Consider the following 21,335-nt stretch of genomic DNA (forward strand, 5'->3'; position numbering starts at 1 on the left):
CATGCCTATAGTTTGGGTCCACACAAGAAAGGAAATCTTAACCCTGTTGGGCTGTTGGACTGATGGATCCCTTTGATAGTCTGTTTAGATCTGTGGGCCAGCTCTAGAAAAATGATCATACACACATACCCACAAAGATACTTAGGATATCCTTTAAGAAGTGTTGGGGACTTCCTAGAGGTCCAGCCTCAAGTTAACCTTTGACAGGGTCAGACACGACATTTCCACTAAATTTCTCCTTGCCATTTTCATAGCATAAGCCCTCTCCTTCCTTTCTTCATTCCTTAGCTCACCCACTCCTTGGGTCAGCTTCTTGTCTGGAATGCTGCCTAGTTCTGTCCTTTGCTTCTCCTTGTCTGGGGCCAACTTGGCCCTACAGAGATGCCCACTCTCTTGCTCAGCTATCACTCTCCCCAGAGGATGGGTAATACTGTAGCCAGACTTGACCTCAACCTCCACACTGAAAATACAACCCTGAGAAAAACAAAGAACTTGTGGCACAGCAGAGCTCCCTTAGAACTCCCTCTGCAGAGCTTCAGGTTATGATTGGCGACTTTTGTCTTTTCTCACCTGGCAGAGGGCTGCGAGGAACATAATTTATTCATCCCTGTCTCTTGGCAGCTCCGAGCTGGCAGAGTAGGCACTCTTGAGTGTCTGACGGAATTGGGTGACCACAGAGTAGGAGCTCTTGATCAGTCCATCAGATATTTCTCTAGCTTCGGAGCCTATCACAATAAAGTCCACTCTCTTTTCTAGGCCAAAGGAGTGGAAAAAGAACAAAGGTTTCTCTTTTTTTTCAATTGCTGTTTAGTGCCCAGTGAGGATAAGCAAGGAAATGAGCCAAAAGCCTGCTAGGTAACATCAGGAAGGCCTGGGTCTTCCCACTGTCAGGGAGGTTCTGAGCAGATTCCCCTGATGCTGGCTGGGTTCTATAGCAATACCTCTCTTCTGGAGCCTGATGCTTCCCAGTGAGTTGGCCCCATTCTACAGCTGAGAGGAGTGAAAATGGTTCAAATCAGGAAGAAAGTATGAGTGGGGCTTGGTGGTCAAAAGAATTAGGAGCAGTGGGCCTAAGGGGCCAAAGAACCAAGCTTCTGCTTAAAGTCCTGTTATGATCATGCCTTCTCCGGGTCCCCCAGAAAAGAGCGAGAACTACACTGGTTTGCCCCAGCACACACCGCCTTATCTTACAAACACCAAAACTAACAGTTGCCTGTTTATTGTTTTTCAAAACAAAATTTAAAAAACCCAGAACATATTCAAAATTCCATTGTGGCAGAAAGCTGAGCTGATACGGCTGAAGTGGGCTGTCTCCCAGGTTGTTTCATGGAGCATCAGGTGCACTGGCGGGGGCGGGAGCAGCGGGGGCAGCGGGGGCAACAGGGGCAGGGAATGGGCTGTTGCCCCTGCAGGGCTGGATAAACCCTTTGCACCAGAGTGGGCATCAGAAGAGCTGCAAGCCAGTTTTGAGTCCATGCATCTGGCCCTGGTTCCAGAGAAGGCCCTCCAAGTTGCTGCTGCTGTTACTACTGTTGCTGCAGTTGTCACTGCCCACGCCACAGCTCAAGCCAAGGGTGCTGTGGAGAGAGGCGAGAGGGGTCAGTCAGGGAAAGAGGCAGCTTTAGGCTCTGGAAGGGTTAAGGGTGCTTGATTGATGTGTGTCTATGGAAAGGGCCCACCCTCCTGCCTGGTTTTACCAAGACTATGGAGGAAATCTAAGAAACTCCTTCAGATGGGCCCCAGGGCTAGTTCTGCCTTACCCTCAATTGACAGGGGGAGGGAAGGAGCACAATTTTTCGAATGAAACTTTATTCAGAGCCCTAGTATAAAACCAGATTAAAGCAGAACTACTTGGGTTGAGGCAGGAGGGAAGGCCCGTACCACCCCACCCCAGGAAGATATTGAGAGTGGCCACCTTAACAGGTCTTTTTCTCTAAGGCCCTAGATGTTGGGGTCCCAGAGGACCCTGGCTGGATCCCTCCCACCCCCAACAGCTGGTTAAGGGGTCCAAGGCCAGGACTGGGCTACTGGACCAGGCCCAGATCCCATCGCAGGATTGCAAGGTTGCTCTAGAGAGAGGACTGCCCTTCCCCTCCCTGGCGCTGCTCAGAACACTCTTGCTTCCCCTGCTTCCTGCACGTCCTTCCAGGTAGATGAGGGTGACAGCTGAGAGCAAAGCCATCATCCTCCCCCTCAGGCAGATCCATGGTTACACTACTGCAGCTGAAAAAACCCTTAGAGATGATCTAGTCCCATTCCCTCCCATCACCCACCATCTTACAGACAAGGGAACTGAGGCCCAGAGATGAAAAGGGACTTGCTCCCGGCCACACAGCCAAGTCAGGGGTGGAGCTGAGACAAGGAGCAGGGATGGGCATGCCTATTCCAGCAGAGGAAGCCTCCCTACTGCAGGGGGTGTGGGAACTGGACCGAATCAGCTTCCTTCTGGAATTAACAGCTCCACCTGCCCACACTTGATACCCTGATGCTCATCAAGCCATCCTCTTACCCAAGGGGAGAGGAGGTCTCTTAGACATATGGGCCCCACTCCCAACTACAGACCACCTGGTTTCCCCAGCTGTCTCGTCTCCTCTCCAAGGGCCTGCTGCCCCCTGACCTGCTGTTGGGGCCCCCTGGGTTCTCTCTCTCTCTCCCTGAAAGTCCAGAGGAAGAGGGGCTCATCTCCCAGGGAGTGGGCAGGCAGCACAGGGATACACTCTCCGTTTCAGGGGCCCACAGAGGTCTCTCTGGTACTCACAGGATTCTCCCGGTCACAATGGCCCCGCATTCCGGAATGTACAGGCCCTCTGGACGGGCTCCTTTGTGTTACCAGCAGAGCCCCTCAGCAAGGGCTGCTTGGTTCCTGGCTCCCTGATGACCCAAGGGCTCCCACGCCTGTGATCCAGAGGCGAGTTTCGAGGGAGAGAATGGAGCCCTGCACAGGCCTTGCTACCAAGATGCCTGGACAGTGCGGGGAGGCCTACTGATTACTCTGTGCACCTTTGGACAAATCCCATCCCCTTTCTGGGCCTCAGTTTTCTCCTTAGGAACATGAGGAAGTTGGATTACAGCAAGGATTCTTGACCTTTTGGGAGTGGTGGACCCTTTAGAGAATCTGAGGAAAGCTATGGAACTCTCTCCTCCCAAAATGTGTGTGCACATATACATACACACTCTGTCTTTGTCTCTCTCTCACATACACACAAACTGGATGCAGTCTGAGACGGGTGCCAAGTCAGATCTGTGTGGCTACCTCAATGCCCACCCCCACAACTAGGGACTGGGAGTCCTGGCAAGGGCCCAGCCAGGGACCGGAGCTTACACATTACTCATTTAGGCCCTGACTAGGGGAAGCTACCTCCCCCACCCATCCTCCCTCCCTCCCTCCCTCCCTCCTGCAGGAGGCGGAGAAAGGGGTAAGAAATCCTGCTGCCAATGGCACTCACCCAATCTTGCATGTTGGGGGTTCCAGCCGCTGCTCTAGCACAGGCTGGTCCAAAAGATACATGGTGTCATAATTCTCCAGCATAAGCTCTGCTGGGTCCTCAGTCTGACCTGGCATTAGGCCTAAGGGGAAGGTATCCCATCGTATATCTTCTGTGGAGCAAAGGGATGAGGCAAGAGTGGGCTGATTAGCTAGTTGTACAGGGACAGTAAGATTTCCCATACATTCTTGTATGCCTATGAATGAGAGGTATAGGAGGCAGGGAGTGAAACTGGGAACATTCATTGAATGGTGGGTTCAGTCTGTGTGTTTATGTGTATATATTTAGGTGGCAGTGGGAAGTGGGTTATGCAGTAAGATGGTCCTTCTCTAGATAAGGGATGTTCTTTGTGTTTACATCAAGCTGGTATACAGGCCTACTTACAACGTCTACCTGCCCACCTCAATTAGCCTGCTCAGCATGGGATTTCTGTGCAAGTCCAGCCTCATTCCTGTCTGCATCATTTCTCATGAGCTCCTCTCTTCACACTCTCCACCCCTTCCATACTCCCTTATTCACTCTTTATTGCCCTCCTTCCCTTCCATGTGTTCACACACACCCACACTTGCCACCACAACCCACTCCCAGGTCCACACATGCCATGCACACAACTACAAACGTATCTGTTCCTCTCTGCTCTTCTCCCACTCCCCCAGACATGTCCTCAACATAAATACAGACAAGGACACCTTCTTCAGACCTGGCCGTATCACTGCCTCAGCCTTTCACCTGCTCTGCTATTTCTGCACACACATATATCCTGGAGAGTTTGGATGCCCCAGAATTCCCACACCTCATCCCCAAACCCAGATACCTCAGAGTATCTGAATGACCTAGATTTCCTGCACGTCTACACACAACCCCCACTCCCAACGTGTTTGAATGCCACATCATTTCTTAGTGGCCTTGCCTTGAGAGGTATACACACACACGCACGCACATACCACCTCAGGGTGGACTCTCTCTCAGAGATATTATACTCCCCCTGCAAGGTCTTATTGCCCCCAGATGTAAACACAAAGAACATCCCTTATCTAGGGAAGGACCATCTTACTGCATAACCCACTTCCCACTGCCACCTAAATATATACACATAAACACACAGACTGAACCCACCATTCAATGAATGTTCCCAGTTTCACTCCCTGCCTCCTATACCTCTCATTCATAGGCATACAAGAATGTATGGGAAATCTTACTGTCCCTGTACATGCATATGCCCACGCAGAAGAAGCAATGAAAAAAGGGAGAGAAGAAAAGACTCTAATATCCTAGCCTTTCCACTTTCATAAACTACGCTCCCACCCGTGCCCCCCACAGATATTCCACTTTAGAATGAACTGTATCAGGCATTCCCACCCTGTCTGTCCAACCCCTTAAACATCCTCTACATAGTATTATAGTAAACCCTCATTCCCATCCTTATACCAGTGCATCCAATGTTTTCAAGTGAAGCTTTCATGAGCTTCTCCAAGTAGATCCAGTTTCTGGCCTTCTCCATCTCCCTGGTACCCAAAAAATTCTCCTTGTCATAATGCCCCTGGCATTCTGGAAAGTCCCTGGACTAGCTTTTCATGTTACCCATAGAACCACCCACCCCGACTCTTTTATAGGAAGAACTTGTGCCTGTCTTAATGCCCTGTGTTGCCCTATAAAGATACCTTCACACACAGGGACCACATCCCCCATGTCTGTCACTGACCTGACCATCCTCCCCCCACCATCACTAACATTCCCAACCCTGTCTACATCATAGCCCCTGCCTCTCTGGACTGACATCTGTGTACATGTCCCTCAGTGACAACAGAGACACACATGGGCTACTTCTGGATGGCTGTCTCACTGCCTGTTCTCACACTTTTCCATATACCCCCACCTCTTATTGTTGTTACTTCTCCTCCTCAGAGATACCTCCTGGCTCCCAAGGTCTCAGTGACTCTGCCTCTTCTTCCAAAAACCTAACATGACCCTGTGTGCATCTATGCACAGATGCACAGTGTCCACTCCACAATGACTGCTTTCACAGCCCCTACTCTCTCACACACACATACAATTCTGCCTATGTCAATGCCCCTCCCATTCCATATTTACAAAGACCCCAAACATAGCCCTCCTTGCCCTAAGAGACTTCTCTGCCACCAGGCTTTGGTTATGTCGAGCACGTACAGGACCACACACAGACATAAAAGGTGCTCCCTCACACCTGGCACTCAGTGCCTTTATGCCCCAGCCCTTCCACACACATGTCCACACAAGGGCAAAGGTTCTACCTTTCCCCCTAAGTTCCTTTGCTACCTTCCCTCTCTCTCTCTATTGTTCCCTACCAGGCCCACCCTACACCATACCCAATCCCAGCTGTTTTCCTTCCCTCTTTCAGGTTTCATCATACTGGCTGTGCCCTACATCTACCCCTGCCTCCAGTGTGTAGACATACACCAAACTGTTCATTCCTTCAGTATCTCCCTGCCTTAAGGTTCCTGTTCCCTAATGTAAACAGAGGCACTCAAAACACATCCCTCAGGAGATTTGTGTACCCCCACTTTCCTATCACCTCATCTTCTCTTCCCCCCTCAGACTTTGTCTCACTAACTTGCATACTCACCTAAAAACCACACCACTCCTTAATTTTCACTCTTCTGATCTCCCTTTACTTCCTCTAACTTAATACCCCTGGTTTCCCCCTTTCTCATATACACAGCAAAATCCTGTCTCATCACCACCCAGCCTCCATGTATACATACACATTCACATATACATAGAAAGCATTATTATTTGTCTCCCTGCTCCTGATCACTGCATGCAAGAAAACACACGCAGAATCACATATATCCACCCACCTCTTGCTTTCTCCTCTGTATTTTGCTGCTCGGCGCCCACACCTACACCATTCCCCGTGGGGCACTCTGCATGAAGCAGCCAGTAGCAGGACAGTTGTTAGGGCCCTGAAGCTTACACACTCTGTCTCAAAGGGGAGGAAAGCCAGGTGTCATCTACACATCAGGTTGCCTCCCAGGCTTGCCTCACACTGGCCACCTTCTGTTACTTTCCATCTCTTCTCTAGGGTGGAGGGAAGCCTCAAGAACCAGCCGGAGAGGGAAGATTGGTGTGATGGAAAGTGGGTATCAGGCTTCTTACCAGAGCTAACTTGCCATGGAGAGCCCTGCAAAGCTCCTCTTTTCTGGGCCAGGAGCCTGGCATTCTCAGCAGTGGGAGACTCCTCCCCAGTAGAGAAAGGCCCCACCTCCATTCTGTCTTCCTCCTCCTCCTCCTCCTGCTCCTCCTCCTCATCTTCATCATCTTCATCTTCCTCTTCCTCCTCCCACTTCTGGTCATCATTTTCCTCTTCCTCCTCCACCTGACCGTCCAGATCTTTCTCCTCCTTTTCATCTTTCTTGAGATCATTAAGGCTACCCTGCTCCTCCTGCTGCTGGGGTTCTCCTTCAATTCCAAAGGAACCAGCTGGTTTGAGGCTCCAATACAGGCTGTCCAGTGTGTAAGGAGACTTCCCAATGGGGGAGGCCTCTGAGCCCTCCTGTACTAGGCTGTTCTCTCCAGTCTGGGTATAAATGGAACAGATGCGCAGCAGTCTCTCCTGCTCCTCGTCTGGAAGGACCTGTCCCATGGCTTTGAAGACACTGAGCAAAGGGAAGGATGGGGTAAGAAAGATTCAAAATCTCAACTCACTTCATACCCCAATACTCCATGGTTTGAACTTGGTCTCTGAGTTTCCAGACCTGCCTCTGAAAGGCAGTGCAGAAGAGCAAACAGAAATGGGACCAGGGCCCCTGAACAAGCTCTGTGATTCATCTCTGTGGCTCACTTCCATTCTCAGTAAAATAAGGATAATAATGGCACCTGACTTATATATAGGGTTGTTGGGAAGAGTAAGATAGCTCAGAAAGAATGCCTGGCACAGTGCCTGGCATATAGCGAGTGGGCATGCAATAAATGATAGCTATTCGTCTATACTAAATGCTATGTAAATACACAAACTAGCCAACAGGCCAACAGGACTGGACATGAGAATGGCAGACCCCTCTCTTCCCCTGGCCTAGCTGAGCAATTTGTCAAGCTCCAAAGATATGCCTGGAAGTGTGTTGGGCTTCTTCTGCATGGAACACAAAATGTGATCCCTTTCCAGGAGCAATTATAGCCCAGCCTGAATGGAGGAAAAGGAAAAAAAAAAAAAAACAGCAGTTGACAAGACAAAGCAAGATGTGGGAGGGAAGCCAGATGAGCCCTGTGGACCTTGGGCACTACAGGAGCTGGGGAGAGGCAGAGTACAAGGAGGGCAGGAGAGATCAAGGGAAGGCTTTGTGCAGAGACAAGAGTGAGCACAGTATACTGTGTACAGGTAGTGGGAGTAGCCTGGCTCCAGGGGAAGGGCTGTGCTGGGGAGCTGTGGGAGGAAGAGAAGGCTGCAAAGGTTAAGTGTGTGCGTTGGGCAGAGGAGGTCATCTGACGACTCTAAGCACAGGTGATGGCTGCATTTCTGAAGATCGCCATGGTGCCCATGTGGAAGGTGGCCTGGATGGGGCAGCCTGGAGGCAGGGAGACCAGGGAGCCTGTGAGGGTTGACCTAGGACACTGACAGTGGAGATGAGGGGGAGAGAAGCTGTGAAAGACAGAGAGCAGGACTTGATGACCGGATGGTAGGGGTTAGGAAGAGGGGAATTAAAGATGATGACAGTGTGCATGCAAAGGACGGCGCTAACAGCAAAACCAGCAACAGACACAGAGCCAATAGGAAGGAGAGCTCCTAGGGAGGAAGAGGCTGTACACCCTTTGCAGAGCCTCATATAAAACCAGGCATCTGGTCACTGCTAGAGGCATGGGTGGAGTGGACCAATAGTTTCCTTCTAGGTGTATTGAGTTGTGAACTGAACTGTGAGTCATTCATGGAGGTTGCCATATGCTCAGCAGGCTGTCTGGCCACATATGGTCTCTGGTCACCGGGGGTAGGGCTGGGAGCTAGTGACTCTATTGGGAGGCCCCTTCTGCAGGGCTAATTTCATATTCCAAGAGGACACTGGCTCAAATTGAATTGGTATTGGCTGGCTGGGGGAAGCTCTTGAAAAGTTTCCAAGCTTTTTGGAGGAAAAGCCAGAGAGAAGCTCTTCCCTCTCACTGTGGTCCATTAATATGATTAATAATAAATATTCCCAGGCACTTGATAGTGGCAAGATGCTGTATCACCACTGTTTATTATTACGCACCCGCGATCTCAAGCTGTCTAGTGTGACCACTGAGGTATAGGGGTGATACGAATCGTAAAATGCATCTCTCCTCGGGTTTGTCTGGTCATAGGTCAGGTTGTGGGAAGAATGTGGACTTTGGACTCAAAAAACCTGGGCCCAAATCCCTGTCCCACCAGCAACAAACTGTGACTTTTGGATAAATCACTTCACTCCTTGGCGCTTCAATGTCTTTCTTATCAAATAAGGATAGAATACTTCTACCTCCAAAGACTGCTGTGTCAAATAAAATTACTTCTACAAAAAGCACAGCACCATGCCTGAGAGAATTAACTGCCAGTGGTATCTTTTATTTTTTCTTCTGGAGAAAACAAAGCCAGGTTCTTTATGTGCCTAATAATACATGTTTTTCACAATCATGCAATCTAATGGAACATTATAGAAAGAGCACAGGAGTAAGGACAGGGTATCTGGGATGCTGCCTCTAGCTCTGACTTGCAGACTGCCACTGACTTACAGCATAATACCTAGGATGATCCTGTGTCTCAATCTGTGTAACGGGGGTGAGTAGGACTCTAGATTCACTGATTATCTGGGCAAAGCAGTATCTGTGCACAAGGAGTCGTACCCAAGTAAGCCGCTGTTACTGCTGGTATGTGTCGCATCCCTCTGGTATGCTTGGATTGGGAGAAGATCTCTGTGGTGCAGACTTCTCCAAGACCAGCAGCTTCCACTCTGCAGGCACTTAGGATTGGAAAGTACCTTGAAGGCCACCTATCCAAACCTCTCCATGCTGCTCTTTTCACTCCCTCCCCCCATTACATTCACATACCATGGTCTTTCTAGACTTTGAAACTTCGTTTATTCTCCTGGAGTCGCTCAAATGTCCTGTCATGCTTTCCTGACCCCTCCAAGTTTTTTTGGTTCTCCTCCCAGTTTCCCACCCATCTGTATCACTTCTAGTCTAGAGCATACACATCTGGAGAATTTGGCTGTTTGGTTCAGTTCCATCTGCTGGAGGTCTTGCCCTGGCTTACTTTCTCTACAAAGCTGATTTTTTTTCCCCTTATAAACTACTACCATGCTCCAAATGCCATCAGGGTTCAAGAATGACTTTCTGACTCTGAAGGGATCAGGGGACTAAGAGGGTCTTGGTATCCAGACTCCCACTTCATTCAGTCCCCAAGCACAAATTTAGCTCCCACCAAAGAGAGCACTGCTGGCCATGAGATAGCAGAATATACTTTATTTAGTTCAACAACGTTTACTGAGGTCTGTTTAGGGCCTGGATTTGTGTGGTGGTTTAGAGCACAGATGGCTAACATAGAGCCCTTACCTTTGAAAAGCTTAAAAGTCTGATAGAGGGAGGAGACACTATGGGAAGTAGACATGGCAACACAAAATCTCAGATTTGGGAAATGCTTGAGTCAACATAACAGCATAGATAGTGATACCACCAACTGAGATAGGGAGCAAAAGAGGAAGATCACTTTGGGACTGGGGTTGAGAATAAGATGACCAATTCTCTTTTGGTCACAGTAAAGTATCTGTGGGCCATCCACAGGGAGATGTCTGACATACAGTCAAATATAGGAGGCTAAATCTTAGGGGAGAGGCCTGGGATAGATAAAGAGATTTGGGACTTGCCACTTTATAGGAACTGGGAAAAAAGCACAGGCATTTCAAGGAGAGAGTGGTAAAGAGCCATTAATGCAGCAGACACAGCAACGGACAAGGGCTCACTGGATTGGGTACTTAGGAGGTCAAACAGTTTTGGGGGTAAATGCCAAACTGCAGTAGGTTGAGGAATAAGAGGGTAGTGAGGAAATCAAGGTTGTTGAGTGTAGACTACTCTTTTGAGATGTTTTGATGGTGGTGGCGGTGGGGAGAGGATTGATATGCTGCTGATTACCCAACACAGGGATGCAGGGTCAAAGGAGATTTTGCTTGTTATTGTTGTTTTAAGATGAAAAAGAAAACTGAGGCACATTCCTAAGTTGAAGAACAAGAGTCAGCAGAGCAAGTGAGAGGCAGGGTTGAGGCCCCAGTGAGCCACCCCAGCTGAGGTGGCTCCAGAGCACAGGTGGAGGAGCAGGCTTTGAGGTGGGGCAAGGCCACCTCATCCTGAGACTGGCGAGATGGCTGAGTGCTGCCGCAGATCAGTTCACGAGGGCTGGACCTCAGGTCGAGGGGGCCCTGCGGGATGCTCGAGAAAGCTAGGGTGAAATGGGAGAGGGGGAGGGGCTTGAGGTGAGTGGTAAGGGCTTAGAAAAGTCAGGGAACAGGAGACAAAGTGGGCAGAAAACAAGTAAAAAGTCCAGACAAGCAGAACTGAGGCCTGGCCTGAGATTAAAAATCGTACCTCTGTAGTGCCAGCAATCCGCAGTGCTATGTGGTTTTCTCCAGCAGAGCTCAGCTACCCGGGCTAAGGAGTGGGGGAAGCAGAGTGGGGAGGATCAATCCCAGCTAAGGGGTTTGCAAGTCAGAAACGCCAAAGGAGGGGCAGAGCTGAGGGTCCTGACAGTGAGCGGTTGAAGTGATCAACCACAGACAGGACGGAGGGGAAGCAAAGTTAAGGGAGATGGGAAATGGAGGGATGGAGGTCTGGATGCAGGCAAAGAGCTAACATCATGGGATGCAAGGGTGAGAAATGGAAGGACAAGAGGTTATGGTCACTGAGTGGGATGCTGGGATGTCAGGTTTCAGAGGTGGAGCAGCTCTGAGTGATGGAAATGGGTTGCAGAGTGTAGTGGAAAATGAAAGTCACTGGAGTTGAGGAGGTGAAGAGTATCAGATGGATCACTCGAATGAGACAGATATTGCTCCAGAAAGCAGGAAGAGAATTGCATGCTAAGGGCTTCCACGAGTATGAGGGAAGTGGTCAGAATATGACAGAGGAAAGGAAAGGGAGACAACCACAGGTATTTACAGGAACCAGTGCAATATTCAGTTTGACTACAGCACCCAGGGTAGACTGGGTAAAGGGGAATCACAGGAGGCATGGTTACCATGATAGGTTGTGGGAGAATCAGAAAGATTTTTGAATGTAAGGACAAAAAGCCTAGGCTGCATCAGAATGGCAATAGGAAGTCACGAAAGGTTGGTGAGCACCTAGGAGAGGTACACTTTGGGAAGATAACAAAGGAGATAGTACTGGGCTCAGAGTCAGAAGACTGGGTTCAATAATAAACAGCAGCTACCATTTACTGTGCACTTACTTTGTACAGGCCACTGTGCTAAGCACTCTGGGGGTGGGAGGGAATTGTCTCATTCATTCTCATACTGGACTCAGTTCTCCCATCTGTTAGTAGGAGGGAAATGGGACTCAGAGTCCTTACAAAGGCCCAACTCTACCACTCTACCACTCTAAGGCTGTGTGGCCCTGAGGCCTGTGGAGCCTCACCCTCTTACCAGATGGAATTCAAGGGACTTACAGCTGAAGGAGTTGGGAGCTGGCCCAGCAAGGTGAGCCCAAGCAGGACTCAACCACCCGGGGCCAGTCAAGGGAGGCAGAGCAGTTGAACAGCCTCCAGCTCCTTCTCGCTTCCCACTGGCTTGCAGAAAATCGGCGGGCATTCCGTCCTGAGAGACAAGAGAGGGTCTGAGGAAAAGGAACCAATAAGCCTCCCACCCAACCTTGTACCTTTAAAAGATTGGCTCTGTCCCTCCCCACTCCTCCAGACTCCCCACTCTATACCTCCCATTTGCTCAAGCATTTAGGCCCTTTTATCCCAGACCAGTTTACTTGGCTCAGAGAAAAAAGAAAAGAAAACGTAGATTTGTCCACTGCTGCTGCGGGGTCCTCCTGGGCAAGCCTAAATCTTTAACAAGGGACATGTCTGCCTGGTGCTATTCAGCTGAGAGCTGAGGACAGAGGCAGATGCTCCTGCCTGGGCTGTGTTAGGCCCTGAGGCTAGGGCTAGTCTCCCTCACCAGTCTTGGTGTTAGCCACAATCAGTTCAATGGTCCATCTGAGGATGTAGGTGGGCCGGATCCCGCTGTCCCCCAAGGCTGGCAGCTCGGAGAGCATCCTCTCCAGCAGGGCCTGCGTGAAGGCCTGGGAGTGCAGGCCCCTGAGCAGAGGCTGCCAGAATTGAGAGAACGGCTTTGGCACCAGGATGTCATTCAGGTCCACGTTTTCTGGTTTGTGAGGGATACAGGTTGATGGAAAAGGGGAGGCAGGGGCCCATGGGAGACAAGGATGGAGGAAAGGGAAAAAGAGAGGGAGGAAAGAAGTAAAGGAAAGGGGAACAGAAGGTGGGGAGGAAGGGGAAGAGAGAGGGAGGGAGGAGGGGGGGCCCACCAACAACAGAGTTGCCACCACAGAACAGAAAGAGAAGAGCAGAACAGCGAGGAGAGAAACCAGTTAGTATCTGACAACCAAAGGACTCAAAACAAAGTATTAAAAAAAAAAAAAAAAAGAAAAAAAAAGAAAGCTCTGGTTCTAGCTTCAGCTTTGTCAATAACTCACTGTGTAACTTTGGGTCAGTACCTTCCCCTCTCTGGACCTCAGTCTGCCCATCTGTAACATGAGGATGTTGAACTAGATGACCTCACAAGGCCCTTCCAGTTCTGCTGTTCTAGCTTTCTAGAAAGTGGCTAAATCACAATTAACATAGCACAATAATGGCATTAAGACACCCCCACACCCCAGCCCACCCAATTCCAGGCCACCTGAGAATAGCCCAGCAACTGAGTAACAGTGGGGCTACCTGTTCTGCTCAGCTGAGACAGGCTTCCAGAGGCTACGGAATGGCAGGAAACAGCCCTTGCCTCCCAGTCCTGGGCCACCCAGCTCACCCCTGGTGTTCTTGCCCAGGAAACACAGTACTCTAAGACTGAAGTGAGCCCCCAGGATCATACCTTCATAGTCTATCTGCAAAGCTGCCAACTGCTCAAATGTGGGGATGAGAAAGCCATCATCTAGAAAAGCATCCAACACAGCCTCCCTGGAGCAAGAGGACACTTAATTAAGCCAACTGAGCAGACAGAAGACCCTCTTCTACTCCCTTACCCACTCCCAAGGCAGCTTATGCCTCTGGCTCAAGTGAGCAAAGCAGCATGGGAAACGAAGGCAGCTGACAATTGGATCTCAGGCCTCAGCCTTCTCAAGCAGAGGCTGGGCCAGAGACTGGGATCAGTGGGTTTTGAACAAGCATTTACCAAGCACATGCTGATCTAAGGCCCATAATGAGGGTGGTAGCGGCTGAAACAAGCCTGAAAGCACAGATGGAGAAAGGTCCCAGGCCCACAGAGGAGGTAATGCCTAGGATCACAGGGTCAAGGGCTTTTAGACTTTAGCTACTACTCAGTCTTTTTGCTTGACAGTCCTCCAGTCTCTTACCCCTCCCCTTCTCCCTAGTTACCCTCTTTCAAATCCTAGAAGCAGAAACTTTGGGGACTTAATTGCTGGAGCAAATATAATCCTTATTCCTAGGGACCCCAAGAACCCAGGTCTAAGTTACAGGGGTTGAAAGCATAGGCTATCAGGGTAATCCCTCATCCCATGTAGCTCAAACTGAAACCAATTACAGTCAGCGGGTCTTCTCCAGATCTAGCAGTTCCCCTCAAGAGAGGCTCCCCTAGCTGACCAGGCCTAGAGGGGGAACATGAGCTCCCAAGGTATCTCAATGGCCAGAGGCACTGTCAGATCATGCCTTCATGCTTAGATCCCTCCCTCCACCAGGTCTGAGGTGGAAACAGTTGTCCTTCATCCATCTCCCATCTCCTCAGGTCAGTATCCAGGAAGAGCACTTAAAGCAGCCAGCTGCCTGCTCAGCATAACCGGGCAGACACTACTGTACAGAGGTACAGGGACAGTTATCCCAGCTGCTGAGGTGGCCTTTGCTGAAGGTTGCGAAGATGCCTAGGATGGGCAGACACTGATAAAAACAGTTTTGGAATTAGTAGTATCCTGGGAATGAAGAAGACTCAAGGGGCAATCCCAACCTGCACTGTAGGCTCCCAGCCAGGCCCACCCCGTCACCTATATGACCTTCCTAATACTCTCTACTCGATCCCAGATTCCTTCCAACCTCTCCCTAGTTTGGAAGGTCTAGCAATGCCTCCATAGGTTCTTAGCGGAAGGTTCCTCAAAGCCCTTTCCAGCTGAATTTAGGTACCAAGACCCAAGAGCTAGGGAGGAGAGGAAAGGATAGATATTGTCTGCACTAGATTGAACAGAGCACTATTTGGAGGGTGGGGGGCGGGAAGAAGGCTCATGGCCACACTGAGCAGGGAGGGACTTACTCTTTCAAAGAGCCAGACCCTGGGAAAGCTTCTCCTGTGTTCCCCCAACCACGACCATACAAAAGACACAACTACTCCCCACTTGCAGTTCAAAAGAACAGCAGTGCTCCCCATATCTTTTACCTCAAACTTGGACAAAGGCTAGACAGTGAAGTGGTAAGGATGAAGGGCTTTTCCTACTTGCCCAGAGCGCTCCATACCACTGGACAGAGAGGAACAAAGTTGGCCAGGGGACTGATGACCGTAGACATTCGTGTCTCTGGCCATTTTAGTGATTCAGAGTAGGCAATCACCACTTGGTAGCTGGCAGGGCCAGGGGAAGAGGGTCATGCAGAATTTGGATCACCCCTCAGGGGATCAGGATTATCCTTAAGATTTCCTTACAGCAGAGGTGGACCAGCTGGGATATGGAAGCCTAGTTCTGTGAGGCTGCTAGAGTAGACAGCCCCTGATTACCTAGTTACACACCTGTTCTCACATGTAATGCCCTTGAGCTCTGCCAGGATGCATTCTACAGGTGGAGACAGGTTGTTCCATGCCTTAACAGCCTGAGGTAAATGCCTAAATTTCTCCAGCACCTGCCAGCAAAGAAGTTACCATCAGAACCCTGATTCAGCCAAGCAACCCTCTCCCACCCTTCAAGGATTCCTTCCCATAGGACCTCTCAGCACCTCCCTCCATGGGATAAGCAGGGCATGCAGGGGCGGGCCCACAACTCCCCTACTGGCCCCACATTTTAAAATATCCTGACCTTCAAATGCCAGACTTTCTTTTCTTCCTCCTCCCTCCCCACCTTGAATTCCCTGTGGCTCCCAATCACCAGATACTCCAATACTGAGATGTCCAGTGAGGGCATTTTGTTGGAATTGGGCCAGAGACCCTTGGGCCCAGGAATGAGGGGAAGCAATGGGTTACGGAAGAAAGGGAATCAGGAGACTGAGATTCTAATTCTGGTTCTATCACTAATTGCGTATGTGACCTGGGGCTAGTCCCTTCACTCATCTGTGGTTTCAATTTATTTCTTCATCTGTGAAAAGGAAGAGTTAAGCTGAATGGTTTCTAGGCTACCTCCCTTCCTGCTAAGGGAGCACCCCTCAAGCTCACCTGATCTAGGAAAGTTCCTGGGTGCCCTCTGCTTATCAGCTGCAGTATTGCAGGACTATGCAACCACCTATGACCAGTTGTTCCCTACCACCCAGTGGGGCAGATTATCCACAGACTTCCATCATCTGCTCTCTTCCATCGGTGTGGAGGATCAGCCAACTGGATTCTGCTTCTCTTGTCTCCTTCCTAGATCCCCCCTCTCTTTCCGAGAAGCTCCCTCAAGCTCTGCCACTTTTCTTTCAAATTCCTTCTCAGGACTTCTCTCAGGAAGCTGGCAAGAGGGAAGAAATGGCTGGGGCAAGTGAAAATACACAAAGTCAAGGGCGCTTTCTTACCTTAAACTGCTCCTCTTCGTATAATACCAGCAGTTCTCGGGCTCTTTCTGAAAACAGAATATGGAAACAGATAGGGCAGCCCAGCCCTTTGCTCCTCATGGGATTCTGAGTCCCTCTCACCTCATTTCTTGAGTTGTAAATTAGGAACTAGAATTCTTGCCTCTCCTACTTCACAGGGCTCAAGGGAAATGGTTTGTGACAGTAACTGTTTTAAGCTAAAACTCACCACAACCCCAGAGGAAATTCTGAGGCAGGGAAATAACCAGTGTTAACCCTAAGTCTGAGTCTTCCAGACTCATGGGCCCCTCTATGCCCCCCTCCCACCCAAGGACACCTACCATATAGCTCTTTATGTCTCAGAGCCTTTTTCAAATGTGAATCAACCTCTTTGTTGCCTTCACTGTCTCCATCAACCCTGATATCCAGTTCTGCACCTTTCCCTTTATCCTTAGGCTCTGGTCTCTGTTCTGTGATGTCATCAACAACAATATTTTTATCTTCCTCTGGGTCTTCTTCATCTGTCTCTTCCCTATCCTCCTCCAGCTCCCAGGTCTCTCTCAGGCTGTTCTCCAGTTGGCGGCACCAGTAGGTCTTCTGGAGCCAATTCAGAACAAAGTAACAGCCTAAAGGAGGGAAGGAAGGAAGGCAGTGTCATAGGAGTAGCCACAGGCAAACAGCTCCTAGCAGGCCCCTAGCCTCCTCTTATAAGCATTATGGGAAGACCCCAGGGAAGAGGCTTGGCTCCAAGAAGGCACAAATCTCCAGTATCTGGAAGTAGCCCCTCTTGCTCTGGGTTATCTCTCTGTTCTTTGCTTTCTTCTGCTCACCAGCACCTTTCCTAGAAGAAACTAATACCAGTATTAGAGATGGGATGCCAAAAATAACACAGAGCTGGCAAGTGAAGAATAGGGACCCAGGCCCACTAGCTAGTTACATGGCCTTGGCCAAGTCTCTTCCCTTTTCTAGATCTCAGTTTCCCCAACATGAAAGGACTAGGCTGAATCAATTGGGATGGGGTGTCTAAAGAATTCCTGGGTTCATGACACTTGATGGCTCATACCTCTCAGCCTACCCCCCCATTCACCTCTTTAGGTATGAAATTTAAGGGGATGCCAAAAAATGTAGTAACCAAGAGATTAAAACAGTGTCCTGCCAAGCTATATTGGAGCCTGAAGCGAAAGGAGAAATCACTAATAATCCTGCCTTTATTTAAAATTTTGGCATTTTGTTCACTGTGGGTTTTTCCATATCAAAATGTTACTTATCTTGATTCCTGAGCTTTTGACACCCTCTTAACATTTGTGCCCAAGACAAATGCCTCACTTACCTCAACCTAGTTCTGGCTCTGACACCAGTGAGAGATCCTCCTTCCTCTCCCTCTCCCCACAGTGCCACCCAGCCCAGGCCCCTGGGCTTAACTATGATAGGTATACTCCCTGAAGACTCACCTCTGCGGCAGTCATTTATATGGGGCATTTTCTTGTGGGTCAACTCATGGCGAAGTTCAACAATCCAATCCGGAATGTTTACCTGATTGTGAGGGATGGGGTGAGTACAGAAATTAGAAAATATTAAAGCTGGAAGGGACCACAGAGATGAATTAGCTTGGCCTCCCCACATTTTACAGATAAAAATATTGAGGTCCTGAGGCGGTTCCAGATTTAGAGGCAGAGCCAAGATTAGAAACAAGGTCTTATTCTTTTTACTGCTCTGTGGAGGTGATCTGAAAAATCAGAAAAGATAGCTACCTCCTCCAACCACCAACCACCCTCTTCCAACAAAGATTCCTGTGAATGAGCATTAATAATCACCTCCAGCCTTCCTCTGCCCTGTCTATGAGTCCCAATTCCCAGGTACCCTTTATCCTTCCTCCCTCCCTCCCACACCCTTTTTCAGGAAGCTTCTCTTGATGGCTGAGAACCTGCCTGCCCTCTGGGCTTCTACACACCTCACATACTCACTCAGGGCAGGAATGTCAGGCATTTTCATGCTGCTCGGCTGAGCTTGTCTCCTCCCTCAGACTGTCAGCTCCCAGAAAGCAGGTGCTGTGACTGCCACCTCTTTCCTGCCCTCACCCAGTGGAGCATTCCAGTGCCTCAGCTTCAAGGGCCCACTCCCAACAAACTGGACAGGCCAAGCCACTGAAGACAGCAGCCATGAGCAAGGGAGCAAGTCTGCTTCTTTCAAGCTGGAGGCGGAGGCTCTGGGGTTCTTGCTGGGCTTGGCTGATAGTGGTGGGATGAGCTAGTCTGACTGTGTGCCCATATCACCCCATGCCCCATTTAGTGAGCCCTCCTGGGGAGAGAGAATTGAGCAAGGCCATTTTGTCATACATACCTCCTGAGCCAGGAACTTGAGAGGGAGCTTGACAAACTTTGTCTTCCTCTCTGAGATAAGATTCACAAACCTGGGGTTGGGGAAGAAATAAGTGGCATAGCCCAAGGAACTGTTTTACTCAAACCAGTGCGGCTTCAAAATACCTTGCTGAGTTACTGACACCCTGCATTTCTACCTTTCCACTAACTGTTCTGTCCTCTTCTTATGATTGGTATCAGCCAGCACAGGGATGTCTGCCCTGTACTGAAGCCATACAGATGAAGAAGACACTGCTCTGGCCTTGAAGAGGTCAGTCTAGAATAAATAATCATGACATAATAAAATATACTGTGCTAGATCATATGTTATAAATGCTAAAACAAAAAATTACCTACATCAAATGATATGGAGAGCCCACCTAAATGATGGAGAAGGTAAGAAGAGCTAGGGAGAACCTCAAGGCACACAAAGTAAACAGTATGAGATGAGCAGATTTTGACAGATGAAAAATTCAGCGGCAGCCTTTTCCCTGATATGTATGAAACAGCTAGAACCACTCTAAATCACTTTGTTAATCAGGAACTCCCAGCCCATGTGCCCACTTCAACTCAGCAACCTTTCAGTGTTCAAGGACAGAAAGGGGAAATGATGGTGCTATGTATGGATGGGAGAAGGGTTGAAAAATCCACGTTAAGTCATGGCCAAGGACATCATACCATTCAGAAAAGTTCTGGGTAAAGAGTTAAAGGGGAAGGAAAAAAAATCAAATTATCAAAGCTGGAAGAGATACACTGAGATCACTTGGTGTAAATCACCCCCACCCCACATTCCAGAAAGAGAAGAAAAATGGAAGAGAGAAGGCTCTCAGGAAAAAGAAAAAAAGTGGAATGTGTGTTGACAGGGGGTACCAAAAGCTGTCAAATCAAACAATCACGGTGTGACCCATACAGAGGGACACATGGGGGACACATGGGGCTTTTTGCTTCAGGTAGCACCTAAAGCCAAGCTTTGCTTATCCAGTGGCTACCCCCACCCCCCATCCCTCAACCCACCCCCACCCTTACCCATGTAGGTCTTACCTGACCAACGCCATGCCATAGAGAAGTCTAAGTTCATCAGGGCCCAAGCCACCAGTTACATCCATGAGCTTACAGCGTACCAGGTCAGCAGTAGAAGCCACTGCCAGGGGGAGTTCGTTGCCTAACCTAAAGAGCCACAGTCCAGCACCATCATAAAGGTCCCTTACCCTGGTCCACCCTCCACCTCAGAACATAGATCGCTGTAAATTATTCCAATTACATAACTGGCTCAAGAGTGCATGACAAGACACAAATCAAAGTGGGAAGATAGTGTCCCTGGGATCCAATTGTATGCAGGGTGTGTGTGAGAGGCCCGCTAAGGTTTACAAAGGACACCTAACAGCAAAGCAGTCAACCAACAATTAAGTGTAAACACACCCCTTTCTTTCACTCTAAAACCTTCATTCGGCTAGAGAAGACTTCATCCTTTGCTCACAACTCAATCTTACCAACTGGACTGAGGTGCCCCGTTCAAACACGGTTTTGCTAGCAAGCACCGCCTCCCCCCTCCCCCCAGCCCAATTCGACTCAGAAATCCACCCTCGGCTGTTAACCTACCTACTCCTTAAGCCCTGGCTCAGCCACACTGGTACCTTCAGCACCTTCCCCAAAACAGAAGGTTCGAAGATTTAACAAAAGGGTGGTTGTGGCACACCCCCTTCCTTTCCGCACACGGGATTAGTACAAAAGCTTGGCTGTGACTTTCTCCCAGGCTCTTCGGAAAGGGGCAACGCCCAAACCACTCATAAGGACCTTAGGCATTTAGAAGACTGCAGAATAGGGCCTTCTAAGAGGAACCCTACCAAGGAAGAGGCGCCACCAGCACGGAAGAAGGAGGGCTGAGCCTGCAGCCTTACCTACTCCTCCACACGGTGATGCGGTTCAGGGCGTACCGCTGCAATTTATGGTCGTCACAAAACAGATACACCGTCACCTGATCCCACTCGGCCCTACTGAGCCAGGCAACCACGATGCGCTGGGCCCAAAGCGGAGGCGACCCTTTCTCTTGGACGCACTTGCCGCACCACGCACTCCACACGCGATCCATCCCTTGGTGATCTACACCTGGCCGGGGCCCGGATTCCCACCGGACACTGGGCTTGACTGCAGGCCTTGTGTCGCAGCACTCCCAACAGCTTTCAGTTCAACGTGCTACCTTCACTCCAAACGGCCGCGGTGCTAGTAGCCAATGGGAGAGCGTGACCCGGACGCAAGCCCGCCTCTCTGAGTTAGCGAGGCAAATCGGAACGCGAGACCTGGGGGCCACCCTAACCACAAATTAGAGGCAAGGCCTCGCCAGCCGGAAGTGTTCTTTTCTTAAAGCAACCGTGCGAGCAGCAAGTGTTCAGCCTCAAGGTTCCGCTAATTTCCTGGTTGCTTACGTGCGTCTGTCCCAGACCCAGACTCCGAGGAGGATGTGTCTCAACTGTGGGAGGAATTTCACTTTGCGCCCTTTGGTGGGCAGGGGAGGCATCGTGATTGTCCTGTGTACCGAGAATGCGTTTATGTTTTCATTGCCATGAATCAGCACCTGACCCAGAAAAACACTGTGGACACTGAAGCAAGACTACA

At 49.7% G+C, this 21,335-nt stretch overlaps 1 protein-coding gene across 8 annotated transcripts; it reads right to left on the minus strand.

The window, feature by feature from the left end:
* Positions 1 to 1,203: 1,203 nt before the first annotated feature.
* LAS1L (LAS1 like ribosome biogenesis factor) lies at positions 1,204 to 20,952 on the minus strand. 8 transcript variants are annotated; one of them, XM_045879032.3, is made up of 15 exons: positions 20,621 to 20,952; positions 19,764 to 19,889; positions 18,706 to 18,775; positions 17,817 to 17,898; positions 16,707 to 16,991; positions 16,369 to 16,415; positions 15,398 to 15,507; positions 13,544 to 13,629; positions 13,152 to 13,202; positions 12,614 to 12,820; positions 12,115 to 12,262; positions 6,621 to 7,120; positions 3,447 to 3,594; positions 2,759 to 2,961; positions 1,438 to 1,577 (listed from the first exon to the last, which is right to left on the minus strand). In XM_045879032.3, the coding sequence occupies exons 1-14, from the start codon at positions 20,809 to 20,811 to the stop codon at positions 2,772 to 2,774; spliced, it is 2,241 nt and encodes a 746-aa protein (XP_045734988.1). In that variant the 5' UTR covers positions 20,812 to 20,952; the 3' UTR covers positions 1,438 to 1,577; positions 2,759 to 2,771. The 8 variants fall into 8 exon arrangements, with proteins under 8 accessions (XP_045735008.1, XP_045735026.1, XP_045734988.1 ...); XM_045879061.3 differs by having other exon boundaries at positions 2,759 to 2,895; positions 3,447 to 3,597; positions 20,621 to 20,950; XM_045879024.3 differs by having other exon boundaries at positions 3,447 to 3,597; positions 20,621 to 20,950.
* Positions 20,953 to 21,335: the final 383 nt, after the last annotated feature.

Source organism: Mirounga angustirostris, unplaced genomic scaffold (assembly GCF_029215605.1).
Source record: "Mirounga angustirostris isolate CCGP_5_RB_7025 unplaced genomic scaffold, mMirAng1.0.hap1 SCAF_11, whole genome shotgun sequence".
In the NCBI taxonomy this organism is placed as follows: domain Eukaryota; kingdom Metazoa; phylum Chordata; class Mammalia; order Carnivora; family Phocidae; genus Mirounga; species Mirounga angustirostris.